This window comes from Mytilus californianus, unplaced genomic scaffold (genome assembly GCF_021869535.1).
Source record: "Mytilus californianus isolate M0D057914Y unplaced genomic scaffold, xbMytCali1.0.p SCAF_14, whole genome shotgun sequence".
In the NCBI taxonomy this organism is placed as follows: domain Eukaryota; kingdom Metazoa; phylum Mollusca; class Bivalvia; order Mytilida; family Mytilidae; genus Mytilus; species Mytilus californianus.
In genome coordinates, this window is record NW_026262626.1 from 25,884,173 (window position 1) to 25,898,004 (window position 13,832).

The following is a 13,832-nucleotide window of genomic DNA, read 5'->3' on the forward strand; positions in this document are numbered from 1 at the left end:
TTTTTCAAAACGTCTATACAGTCAAAAGAATAATTTTGAATAAAATTGAGAATGGAAACGGGGAATGTTTCAAAGAGACAATAACCCGACCAAAGAGCAGAAAACTCCCCAATGCCACCAATAGGTCTTCAACACAACGAGAAAATCCCGCACCCGGTGCGGGCTTCAGTTGGTCCCTAAATAATAATGTATTATACTATTTCAGCGAAAATGAAGGTCATTTCTTTTACTTATTTTCTTTATAAACAATTTTACCATAACAATCTTGTTGTGAAGTACCATGTCCTATCAAATTTGTCCAAGTGGAAGTCATACTTCAAATGAAATCCGTATGTGAACATAATATTAATTTGTTTTTAACATTGAAATAGATCATGACCAAAGAGAGATAACTTTACTTTTCGATACTCCTTACTGTTTAAAAAACAGTTAATATTTTTGGTTGGGAGTGCAACTTACAATATGTGTCAAGTAAAAACACAAAATGTAACACAATATTAACACAACAGTCAAGAATTACAAGTATAAACACAAAACAAAAAACAAGGTTATATATGATACTAGTAATGTAACTTCTGATGGACATGGACCTCATTTTCGCAAAGTTGCAACGATTGCCTTAAAAAGTCACCAGTCAAAAGTTGTTTAGCTAGAAAAGTGGTTGATAATATGTATAACCATTCAGGTTTTATATTATTTATTTTCAAAAATAACTAATTTCTTAAAGTTGAGTTCAGTTTAGTCTAGAAATAAACATTGCAATCATCATCAAGTTTATTATTGAAAACTTAAACAAGGACCTTTATAAGTAAATGTACGTCGTCACAGGCACGTTCTAGTCAAGTTCTCCTTACTGAAATCTTTGATGTAACTTATACCAAGTATTGGCAGGAAGTTTTATGAAAATAAACAATCGCGTATTGTCAATTATTCAATTTTTCCTCAGTCTGTTTTACAAAAGTACTTCCTGGACACTTGAGAGTATCCGTCCATTTTATAGTGATATATCTAGTCATGCAATCAGTATAATGCATAAGTTTACAAACAAAAACTGTTTAGTCATGGACTATGTAAAAATAATAAGTTTTCAGTAAAGCAACACAGGATATAAATTGTAGTAGCATTTATCAAGGTTAGTTGTAAACAGTAAAATTTAAAAAAATACCGAACTCCAAGGAAAATTAAAATCAAATGGCAAAATCAAAAGCTCAAACACATCAAACGAATGGAAAACAACTGTCATATTCCCGACTTGGCACAGGCATTTGCTTATGTAGAAAAAGTACATCAGCAAAAATGAAAGACCAGAAAACAAAAATGACCATAGCACAATAACACAATGGCGGGATGTATAAATACCGAGCCATGCCAAAAGTATATTACCAAATGTAAGTGTTGGTACCTAGGAACGCGGAATTATGGTGACTATACACAACATAAAATATCATAACCCAACAAAACTTTTAGGGACACAATTCTTGTCGCATTTTTAAGTTTATTTGTTGAATCTTAGACAACTATTACACATAATAAATGTGTTAAAGTCATTTCAGGTATTTCAGATTTGAAATTTCACACACACAAAAAATACTTAGGTAAAATGTATAGAATAATTTTTTCCAGACTGAAAGTCACTGGGGTGGTGGTAGGCAAATGTAAGGGTAACAATTCAGTATTTCAGTGAAGGCCGGGTGAGTTGGTGGTGGTTGGAGATGGTGAATTATACTGCGACGGATCTTTTACAGTGAGTCTTGTGTTTAAAAGGCTTGTCATAGTGGTCCATTTCCTTTATTCTCTTTTATTCAATGTGGAATTTTCAGCTGAGATGCCCAACATACATGTAACAGCTAGCTGGGATTGATTTTCCTTCCAAAATATACCCGGCAATGTACCAGTCGGGATCGAACCCGGGACCCTTGGCACAGTCAGTCACCGATCTTCTAATTGCGTTGGAGTAGAACGGCTGCTTTGCATTCCAGGGGTCACGGGTTCGATTTAAATGTTGATTTTGGAAGGAAAATCATGTTCTATTGAATACTAGTAATATATTTGTATAGTCATATAAATTGACGGGATAAATTCATCTGACACCTTGTGCTTTTTTGTCATCAGCCTAAGCGCAGGATTAAATTAATGTAATTGTAAAAACAGTTTGCTTTGTGAGTACGTTTGTTTTTTTGTTTTTTTAACTTTGTGAGTTGATGCTATAGCAGTGTAAAATATTCCAAGAAGTATTAGGAGAATATAATTTTAATGACACTTATTAGTTTGATTGTTCTGTTAAGTTCAGTATGCTGCTGATACATTTTACTAGTCTGACTGGGGAAGATTTAATACTTGACATCTGTATTTTTTTTAATTTAAGATTGTAGGTTGCCCTCTATTTGTCTTCTAAAAATGTTTGCCGTTGGGTTGCTTTCTCATTGACGTTCTCTTTATATCGAAAGTAACTGAAATGAGAGAGACATTTTAATAAAAAAGGGAAGCGGATCATAACTTGAAAAAAAAAAACAATTAATGAAACATGAATAATAGTATAAGAAAAAATGGTAGTATTGAAGCCCCCCCCCCAAAAAAAAAAAAAAGAATATTAGTTGTAGACAAACAACAATCCCAGAAAAAATCTTACAGAAAATTTAAGATTAATTTTGACACCGAAATTACTGGCAAATATTATGTACTCATTTGGTGGAAAACTGCATGTACGGGGACAGTTAGAATTTGTTTTTCTGTTTTCATTGTGTTATTTGGTGTCTACTTTTTATGATTACAGAACATCTCGTTTTATTCTTATAATTTAGAGTCATGTTACTGGATTAGTTTATTGTCACCTGGGACATAAGTTTATCGCAAGTTACAAAATCCGCGGGAAACAGATTTATCTGTTCTTCTTTTCCAGAGGGCAGTATTTCCAGCTGATTTTACAAACAACATGGATCAAAATGCGTCTGCTACTGATGAAAAAATTGCCCGACCCAGGGTCAGAGGAGTTGATCTGTTAAGAGACCCTCTGTTAAATAAGGTAAACGATACTATTCTGTGTTTTATGTTGAAGTTTTCTTTTTATCATGCACCCATTTTAAATGCCATGCAAAATACCCTAAGATACTTGTTCTCAATTTTGACTTTTAAATGAGATGAATTTGCAAAAAAATATTAATGAAACTCACAGAACGAATATTATTTTTTTGTACTTAAATTGCAAAGAAACAAGAGACAATAAGCCATTTAAATTTCAGTTTCTTAACAAAGTGACAATTTAACCACTTATAAGCATCAGAGACATATATACACATGTGTATATATGTCTCTGTAAGCATGATGAATAAGCTCATATCAAAATATTTGTAATCGGTGTGTCAAGTTTCTAGGTCATTCTTGTGTCCAAGTGGTAGGGTCATTCTGATGTCCAAGTGGTCAAAAGTTAAAGATAAACAAGATATGATTAAATGAGTCCTGACCATACTTGCATTGCCACAAAACACATACTTTACATTACAAGATTTATAACTTAAAAGCTGTGTAAGATGTCCCTGTGATTTCAAAGGATTAAACAATTTTCCAAGAAGTATTTGAGGTGTACAATTAGATAATAAATCCATGCAGGTGCAAAAGCAAGGAGAAGGGGTCCCATGGTCTTGAATAAAATTAAACAAAGAAAAACATATCTTCCTTCCTCTGTCATTTGTTCATCTTGTAGATAAAAATAGCATTTTATAATTGAATATATATGTCCGTCAAAAATTATGAATTTGTTTTTATATTATGCCCCCTATCTGAAAATCATGGATTGCTGTGAGTTGTTCATTCTTGAAAATCTGGTGAAGATGAACTTTTATTTCTAATGTTATTTTAATGAAATATTGTAACTTTAACCGTTTTATATGTACAAATGTATTTTAATTGCAAAAACTATTAAAAGAAATACCTTTAAAAATCTGTATCATGTGTAAATTAGGCCACACCAGTTTTGTATGATTTAAAGAAGACTTGAGATTAACTAAATAGAAAGCAACAATACAACTACACCAAAAATTGACATTTTGCCTTCACAATAAAATCAATTTTAGAGTGCTTAGTTGAAAATTAATTGGGTTGTTTAACATGCTAAATCTGATTTAATGGTTTTCAGAGAGATTCAATATGTACACTTACTAAAGCACCCTCCAATTATGTTGATAATTTAAAAGCTTGTTGTTGAACAATGAATGATCTGTAAATTTCAAAACAAGTAGTTCAGTCATACTATGTACAGGGTTCATAATAAAGAGAGTTTATTTTATTCTGTATATATATTTTCCAAAAAATGGAAAATTTTATAAAATAATGAAAAGGAAGAAGCAGGAATTTTTTTTAATATGTGCAAGCTACTTTTAAAGATTTGATACACAAAAAACTGGTTTCATTGCTCCCCCCCACAAAATGCTAGATTCCAATAGGTAAAAGCAGTTGTTTTGGACAACATTATTGCGAACCCAATGAAAGTTTTCCACAGTGCCATCTCTATCTTGACCAGGTATTTAAACTTTTGCAAGTTCACCTGTCCTATTGAATGAATACAATAGCTATTTTTCTCTGTGTAGTTTATTCACTGGGACCTTTAAATTTCTTCTAAGAGAAATCTATCATTCATTGATTAAATTACCTGTGTAAAAAAAAATTCTTATATATAGACAAAAATACTTTTTTTATACTCATTAATTGCGTGTGCTGATGTATTTATTCAATATTAATAATATATTTTCATTCAGTTTAATATAAACATTGATTCAATCATAAAAAGTTGATTTCTAACAAAAGTTTTATCAATGTTCCTATTGAAATTTGATTTTTTTTTGTTTAGTTAAAGAATACATTTAAGAAGATCTAATTTGAAACATCATTATTTTCAAGTTCTTATTCATGTCAAACAAATTTTTTTTTAAAAGGAACAATGTTGAAAGTTTTGTCAGAAATCAAATTTTTATGATTGAATCAATGTTTATATTAAACTGAATGAAAATATATTATTAATATTGAATAACTACATCATCACATACAGTTAATGAGTATAAAAACAGTATTTTTGTCTATATATAAGAAATTTTTTTTACTGGGTAATTTAATCAATGAATGATAGATTTCTCTTAGAAGAAATTTAAAGGTCCCAGAGAATAAACTACACAGAGAACAATAGCTATTGTATCTATTCAATAGGACAGGTGAACTTGCAAAAGTTTAAATACCTGGTCAAGATAGAGATGGCACTGTGGAAAACTGCAGAGTTTAAGTGTTTGTTAGGCATATAAAGTAGGTTGAGAATAGGAGTGTATATATGAATTGGGATAATGTTCCTTTGATACTAAGATAAATGTGATAAATAACAAACTTTACATATTTCTGTAGGTAGGGTTAAATAATATGCATAAAAACACTCAGGGGAAACTTGCAGTGAGGTGTTTTGCTCTATGTTGAAGGCCTCATTGTGACTTCAAGATGAAGAACAACAATAAAAGTACTGTTCCTCTGCTTTTTGTGTTTTTTTTTGCTGTGTATGCACTGATTTTGTGTCATAGATGGATACACATATCTTTTCTTTTCTATTATACATGTAAGAAAACAACTTCAAGCAGGCACTGTCTGTTCTATGGTCGGGTTGTTGTCTCTTTGACACATTCCCCATTTCCATTCTCAATTTTACTGTGACCATGTCAGTTCTGTTTGCATATAAAACATATAAATGAAGTCAAAATCAGGATATAGACTTCTCTAGGAATGGAGATGATATCAATTTAAAATATTGGTAGCAAGAAAATATAGAGATCAAAATATTAGAAGAATTGTCTTTAAACTAGTTTATCAGATGATATAAAACTTTCTTAATTTCATATTCATGTCAATTAGTTTTAGAGTTCAGTTTATTATTTGTTCAAGTCCAATTATATTACTTTATATCACAAAATTATTCAAAATCAATACATTATGCTATTAATGTCCCAATTTAATTTCTCCACCCAGTTTAACATGGCCACCAAAAAATGTGAAAATCATTTGAATGATTGATTTTCGTTTGCTATTTAATTCTAAAATGAATAATTTGATACTTAACACTTGAGAAAGTAATTATTGAACTTGCAAAGCAATAAATCTTTCCCTATGTTTAATCTTAAATTAATGTGATCTGTCATAAATCAGTCCATTTTACAGTACTTTCATTAGCCATATTAGCCATGTTAGCCAATCTGAAGTTGTTAATATGATTTATTCTTTGTTTGTTTGCTGTAATTCTAACATCTATTTCAATTATAGTCATAAGCTAGTCTATATATAATTGAGTTTGTGATATATCTATATATCTCATTTTTTTATCACTAAATAGGAAGGAAAAAAAGATGTTTTGAAAGTTTACAGTAGATAAACATTGTCATTACAACTGTCATTTAAACCCGTAAGATAAGTTACAACAGGATGAAAATAAGGTTTACTTCTCAACAGTAATGCATAAGCAGTTTGAGGCAAACATTGGACTAGGGTCCCAGGCTACATTTTCTTTTTGTAACTTTTACATTTATCAAAACCTACTCTCATTTCGAGTAATGCAAATAATAATACTTTTCTGTTTTGTCCGATTCACTCCTAAAATATGAAAGATATGCACCAAGTATATAAAAATGAGTTTGTTTAAGAAAAATTATAGTGACAGTTGTAAAGGAAAATAGCAATGGTCCATTAGATGCACAGCAAATATTAATCAATTCTTAATTATCATCTTGAAAACTATTACAGATAGAGGGAAACTTTAAAAAGTAACTGAATGATTATTTTTACCCCCATTTTTGCATTTTTTGTTTGTTGGTGTAGCAACTATAATTGATTGAGATTAAAAGTAAATAAAACAAATGTTAAGTAAAATAAGATCTTCAATTAAATCCACATTAAAGAAATCTTCAGTGGACCCCTTAACTCAAAAGGAATTGTTGTCCTTAAAAGATGATTTTTATCCATTTTTGAGTTTTTTTTTACAGAAACTGTAATAGATAACTTAAAGAAGGATTCCATCAAGAGCAAAAAATCTTCAGCACAATAAGATCTGCAAATAAGTTGAACTGTTGAAATTGCCAACCAACTCCCTATAGGAGTTATTGCCCCTGAATGATGATTTTTATCCATTTTTTGCATTATTGTCATGAACTAGAATAGTAGAAAGAGAGAAACTTTAAAAAGCAAAAATGATCAGTAAGTAAGATCTGCAATTAAGTCAACATGGCCAAATTGTCACACTAGTTTATATAAGTCAACATTTGCCAGAAATTGTCAGACTCTAACTTAAAATGACAATTTTTCTACCAATTTTTATAATTTTTCCAATTATCTTACAAATCGAATAGATAGAATTATAATCTGTTAACAGTGAAAATGATCATCAAAGCAAAACTTCAAAAATGCCACTACATAAAGATAGATAAGCAAACATAACTGAATGTATATTTAGGTAAAGTAGTTACCAAAAAGGCATATTTTTACAAGATGAGCGATTGAGACTCCTTAAGAATGTACTTAGGTGAGGTTTAGGAATTTTTGTCAAATGTTCGGACTCCTTGGTTTTTTTCCTACGATACAGGGTAAAATATTTTGCCCCATAACACCCATTTTCCTTTTCATATAAGACTTCAATAGCTCATAAAAGGTCATTTACCAAAATTTAAGTAGATTCTAGATTTCTTTTCTTTCGAAATGAGACCCAAATAATACCAATGCAAATATAAGGTACAAGTCCAAGTCAGCCTTTTCCCGCCATTTTAAAAAACAAAATATCTCGAAAAGGAGCTCCATTACCTATCAATATTTTAGCTTATTTTGTTCCTTGACTTATAGTATCAATTTTAAATTCTAGATTTTTTTAAGTTCACCTAAGTACATCCTTAACATTCATGAACATTTATAAATCAATGTAAAAATTCAATATTGGTATTCTACCTTCATATAAAAATAAGAAGATGTGGTAAGATTGCCAATGAGACATCTCTCCACCAGATACCATTAAATGAGGAAGATGACAACTATAGTTCACTGTACAGCCTTTAACCATGAGCAAAACCCTTACTAGATACATGTAGTAAGCCGTAAAAGGCCCCGAAATGACAAATGTAAAACAATTCAAATGAGAAAACTAACTGGCACATCTTTAAATAAGTTTAAATTAAATGTATTATTCAGGGTATGGCATTCACTCTTCAAGAGAGACAGATGCTTGGTGTTCATGGTTTGTTACCGCCCAGAGTGATGGACCAACAGGAACAAGTGGTCAACATCATGGAAAACTTCAATCGCTGGCAGAACGACCTTGATCGATACATTTATCTGATGGCTCTTCAAGACAGGAACGAGAAATTGTTTTATAGAGTTGTTAGTGAACATACAGAATTGATGATGCCTATTATTTATACACCAACTGTTGGTTTAGCTTGTTTGAAGTATGGCCTCATTTTCAGAAAACCAAGGTATTTTTGAAATAAAATTCTTGATGATATTTTTAGAATACAAGCAGACATTTTTATATGGAGTAACATATGTATATATATATTTTCCATGATATTCAACTAAATCAATAGGGGATTTCTGAGATATTTCAGGTAAATAGTAAAAAAAATAGTTCTATTCAAAAGAGACTTTTAATAATAACCTTAAAACACAGTTTTTGATTGCATAATAAAGCATGTTCCTCCAAAATCAGCCATCGTAACCATAATGAAACATTATACACTGATACATTCTTAATAAGAGACTTTTCATAATAATGTTAAAACACAGTTCTGTTATAAATAAACAAAATCACAAAACCTCAAAGAAAGCACTATACACTGGAGTAAAACCAAAAGTTTGTTTTGACACTAGACTTGTAAGCAATGGCTTGGATGTACTCCTGTACACTGGATAATATATATGTGTAGTCATGAAAAACTTGAGACTTATTTCCTCTAAATAAAAATAAGGAGATGTAGTACGATTGCCAATGAGACAAATATCCACCAAAGTTCAAACGAAGTGGATGAAAGCAATTATAGGCAACCGTACAGCCTTCAAAAATGAGAAAAACCCATACCGTATAGTCGGCTATAAACGGCCCAATATGAAACAATCCAATTCTGAGAAATTTATCGACCTGTTTGTCTCAGAATTGACAATGTCCATCTTGACACCTTAAACATGTGAACACTATATATTTTAGCCTAAGTGACTCTCAGTTTTATATATGAGCTTACTTAGTTATCCAGGGGGAATACACTAAAAAAAATTCTTATTCACGATGTAGCAATGAATATTTAAACTTTACCTGTAAAATGGTGCAAAGTAGTTTTTATTTTTTGTTGCAAATGAAATATGTCCTTGTGGCGCAAATGAAAGATTGGATTTTGTAAAAATTGGCGCAATGCAATGCGCCTGTTAACACATTACCCATATGTTGGTATTTCAGGAAGATTGTATTGTCAATTCCAACCATTTCTCACTTTCGGACATATTCATGTGACTGGTAAATGAGATTGAATCTTAAAAAACTAAAGTACATGTATCTCAGATGAATTGTATTTTGACACTTTGTAATCAAAATATAAACAATGGGGGAAAAGTGCAAAAAATTACACACAAATAACTTCTGAAACAAGAGTGACAAATTTTTATAATATATATATATATATGTAGGACTCAAATCTATGGTGGGTTCCAAATCTATGGCGGATTCCTAATCTATGGTAAATATGACGTCATGCCATCCCAAATCTATGGCAAAAAATTTACACTCCTAATCTATGGCAAGTTTTTTAAATTTTCTAATTATGACGTCATGCCATCCCAAATCTATGGCAGATTTTTTACAACCCAAATCTATGGCAAATTTTGTAATTTCCAAATCTATGGCGGATTTTTGTTGATTTAAAATCTATGGCAAATGTCGTGCAAATGGAAAACAATGCAGTATATACGACCAATGACTTGTCTAAAACAAATGGAGATAAATGACAACGTAAGAGTGTGTATAAACACTAGTGAAATAAACATGTTATAGCTGACTATGCAGTATGGGCATTGCTCTTTGTTGAAGGCGGAACGGTGACCTATAGTTGTTAATTTCTGTGTTTGGTCTCTTGTGGTGATTTGTCTCATAGCAATCGTACATGTCATACCACAACTTCTTTTGTATATTGTATAAATTATAAACCACATCATGACAGTAACCAAATTTATAAATGATCAATTTAAAAAGCTTAATAAAGACTTCATGATCTTGAAATGATGTGTCCCGTAAACATAAGCATTTTCTACTCTGTGCATGGTCATGTTTAACCGACACATTAACCAAATAGTAAGTCATTAAACAACAAGAAAGCAGTTTCTGTTTGTAAAAAAAATAAACACTTTGACTCTTCACATGCTATTTATTTTCTCCTGATCACATCTTTTTAATTTGATGACGATTTAAATCAAATTTGTATCCTGTAATTTGATCTGTCACTTTATACACTTTTCCAGCAGTAGACGCTGAAATTGAGTCTATGACCCCTTTCCTGAAATATCCTGTACTGAAAACTGCGGTGCCTTTGTTCATCGCAGGATTCGGTCTGTACATCACATTTTGTCCCTCTTCCGGATAGTAGGTAATGTCTTCCCTCAAACCATCGGAAAACTGCTCTAGTGGAAAAGCTGAAATTGTTTCCCGGTGAATTTGTTTATAAAAATCGGTGAGTCCAGTGTTAAATACCGGTAACTGTTTTTGATTTACATTCTACAAAAAAAAATAGTCTATAAGTATAAACAAAAGTATATGTTGGCTGAGTGAAATCAAATCTAAATTAATAATAGTACATCTAGATAGATATACGAAGATGTGGTATGAGTGCCAATGAGGCAACTCTCCATCCAAGTCACAATTTGTAAAATTAAACTATTATAGGTTACAGTACGGTTTTTCACACCGAACAGCAAGCTATAAAGGGCCCCAAAAATGACTAGTGTAAAACCATCAAACGGGAAAACCAACGCGGTTTACTTATTTTTAGGTTAAAAAAATATATGCAAAGTGTAGCAGTTTTAAAATAAAGTTGATATACTAGTAATAACCGTACAAAGCAAACTAAAATTCAACTTTTACATTTTGCATTTGAATGGTTCAGCATTATTAAAAGTCTTATACATGTACATGTATACGTGCAGTCGCAACACTTTTAAAGATTTCTATCAAATGCATCAAATTTTATGTTATATAGGACAATATTTTAAAAAGTACATCATTCAGTTACAAACCTATTCTATACAACAGTATGTAAACAAAATTATTACATATTACGCTTACATAACGAGCAACAAACTACTAAGGCACAAAGTTTAAAATATAGGACATTTAAAGACAAATCCCAACAAAATCACATACCTGTGGATGAACTGGTACATTTTCTTTATTTTGCTCATTATAAAACTTTCTCTGATACATTTGTTTGTAGTATGGACTAACATTTTCCTACAAAAAAATAAATAGAATATTTCGTGTTATTTTGTGCACAATTTATCACTTAATATTTCACTGAACAAATAATACATTAATACACATGTAAAAATATTCGTCTAATCTGTAGGTTATACGGAAACTCATACAACAATAGGTTTTTCTATTTAAAAAAAAAGATATTTATGTATTGGTTAGGAACAAGTACGTACTCGTAAGATCTAATGTGTTGGTTTTCTTTCTTCTTCTTTTTTTGGCGTGTGTTGAAAATTATAAACAAAGTAATGCACAAGGCTTAACATACTTACTTGCAAAATAACAGTTTGTGAAAATGATGGTTCGGGCACTACAAAATCATTTTCCTGGGTACAATCTGGAGGTAAATTGCCATGTTCTTCATTTACGCCATGGTCTGCAAAATAAAAACAAAAACTAATTAATTAATTTACAGTTAAATATAGCTAAGCATATGTTAAATTTGCATTTATTTTTATCACATGTAAAACAAGTAATTGTATTCATTTTTAGAATTAAATTCATAATTCAAATTTGTGTACTTTTATTAGTTTTAAATAATGATTGATTGTTTGTTGGTTGCTTAACGTCCAGTGGCAAATATTTCATGCATGTTCAGGACGATAGCTTTAAGTAAAAAGTTCATGCATATGTGTTTAAATCTTACCATGTAAAGTGAGTTCCTCTTCATTATGATTTGTACTGGCGAATTGGTTTCCACCTGAAGCCTCAGTTAAGGATGAGTGTAGCACATCAACAGATACTTCTGGGAGTTCTTCCTCTGACTCATTTTCATCAACATCTAATTCGGCGTGCTCTAAAAAGTCTCGTTCTTCTTTAGTAAGAGAAGCATAAGGTACCTATAAATACAAAGGTATGTTGAAAAGAAGATGCTCTTTTTATAATAAAAAATAATTTTCAATTTCTTTGGTGTGAAAAAAACCGTTGTTTTGTTGGTTTGTCTTTATTTCCTGACATTCGGCAAGTTATAATTTTTAAATAAATCTATAATGTAAAAATCTATCTCAACCGCAAGTTAAAAAACAAATACTGATATGAATAATAACCCTAATCAAATTTTTCTTAAGACACGTCTCATGATAGCTTATTTACACAGACTAGACTGCATATTCTTACAACTTAAGTCACTAGACGGCACATTGTCACGGTAACAGACATAACATTGACACAGCCTACGGCTAAAAATAGTACATTTGCAAACTAAGGCGCTATAGTGCACATGACACATTCTATGGTACTTGAATGCACATTGACACAGCCAACAGCCCTAAACGGCACATTGACAGCCTTCGGCCCTAGACGGCACATTGACATAGCCTACGGATCTAGACGGCTAATTGACACAGCATACTGCCGTAGCCAGCTTATTGACACATCCTACGGTCCTAGACGACTTATTGACACAGAATAGCTGTAACATAAAATAGAATACTACTATAAATGACCTAATTACTAAGATTTTTTTATAACACAAAGACTCAATTTTTAATTTCCGAAATAATAATTTAAATAAAATTAACGAAGTAAAGTAAATACCTGATCATCAAGGGGCACAGCAAAATTTGGTCGACTAAAAAATAGCTGATATGGAGTCTTTGGACGTGTGGCCTTGTTTAGCCTGTTGTTATATGCGTAATAAAATTCAGGAAGTTGATCGGACCAGTCTGAACGTTCTGACATTTTAATTCTAAAATACTCAGTCAGTGTACGATTAAAACGTTCCACTCTGCCCTGACTTTGTGGGTGGTATGGTCTACCATGCATTTGGACTGTGTCAAATTGTATTACAACTTCTTTAAGATGCGAGTTCCGGAATTCTTTTCCATTGTCAGACTGTAGAATACGTGGAGCTCCATATAGATAAATGTAACTGAGTACAACTTTGCTTATTTCAGTAGCACTTTTAGTTTTACATGCTTGGCCAAATGCAAATCTTGAAAAACAATCAACGATATTACATATGTACTGATATCCTTTATCAGGTGGCATCTTTTTTAGGTCAATTTGCCATCTTGAATTTGGATAAGTTGCTGGTATTGGGCGTCTTGTTCTTTCTGTTTTTGGTAGAGATATAGCACTTTTACATTGTTCACAGTCCACGTAAAGATCAAATAAAAGCTTCACGTTTTCCCTTACGACTGGGAAAACAAATCTTCGAATAGATTCATAAATGCTGTGAGATTTTCTGTGATCTAATGCATGATTCTTTTTTACTAGATTAATTAAATCCTCCTTTGAAAGACATTTCCTATGAGGAGTAGCTAGGTCAACACTTTTTTTATACAAATGATTCGAAGTCAAATCATAAAAATAATTT

The 13,832-nt window shown here is 31.3% G+C and overlaps 1 protein-coding gene and 1 long non-coding RNA gene across 2 annotated transcripts in view; one reads left to right on the plus strand and one right to left on the minus strand.

The window, feature by feature from the left end:
- Nucleotides 1-963: 963 nt before the first annotated feature.
- Nucleotides 964-13,832, plus strand: part of LOC127724587 (NADP-dependent malic enzyme-like) — a 30,250-nt gene continuing 17,381 nt past the window's right edge. Inside the window, exons 1-3 of the mRNA XM_052231605.1 lie at nucleotides 964-1,132; nucleotides 2,900-3,022; nucleotides 8,197-8,480. Coding sequence (XP_052087565.1) covers nucleotides 2,933-3,022; nucleotides 8,197-8,480 — 374 coding nt within the window. The 5' untranslated portion in view covers nucleotides 964-1,132; nucleotides 2,900-2,932. The remainder of the gene's footprint in view (nucleotides 1,133-2,899; nucleotides 3,023-8,196; nucleotides 8,481-13,832) is intronic.
- On the minus strand, nucleotides 10,396-12,669 carry LOC127724615 (uncharacterized). The gene is made up of 4 exons (XR_007992603.1): nucleotides 12,162-12,669; nucleotides 11,788-11,891; nucleotides 11,408-11,494; nucleotides 10,396-10,762 (listed from the first exon to the last, which is right to left on the minus strand). It is a non-coding gene; the product is annotated as an uncharacterized LOC127724615 (long non-coding RNA).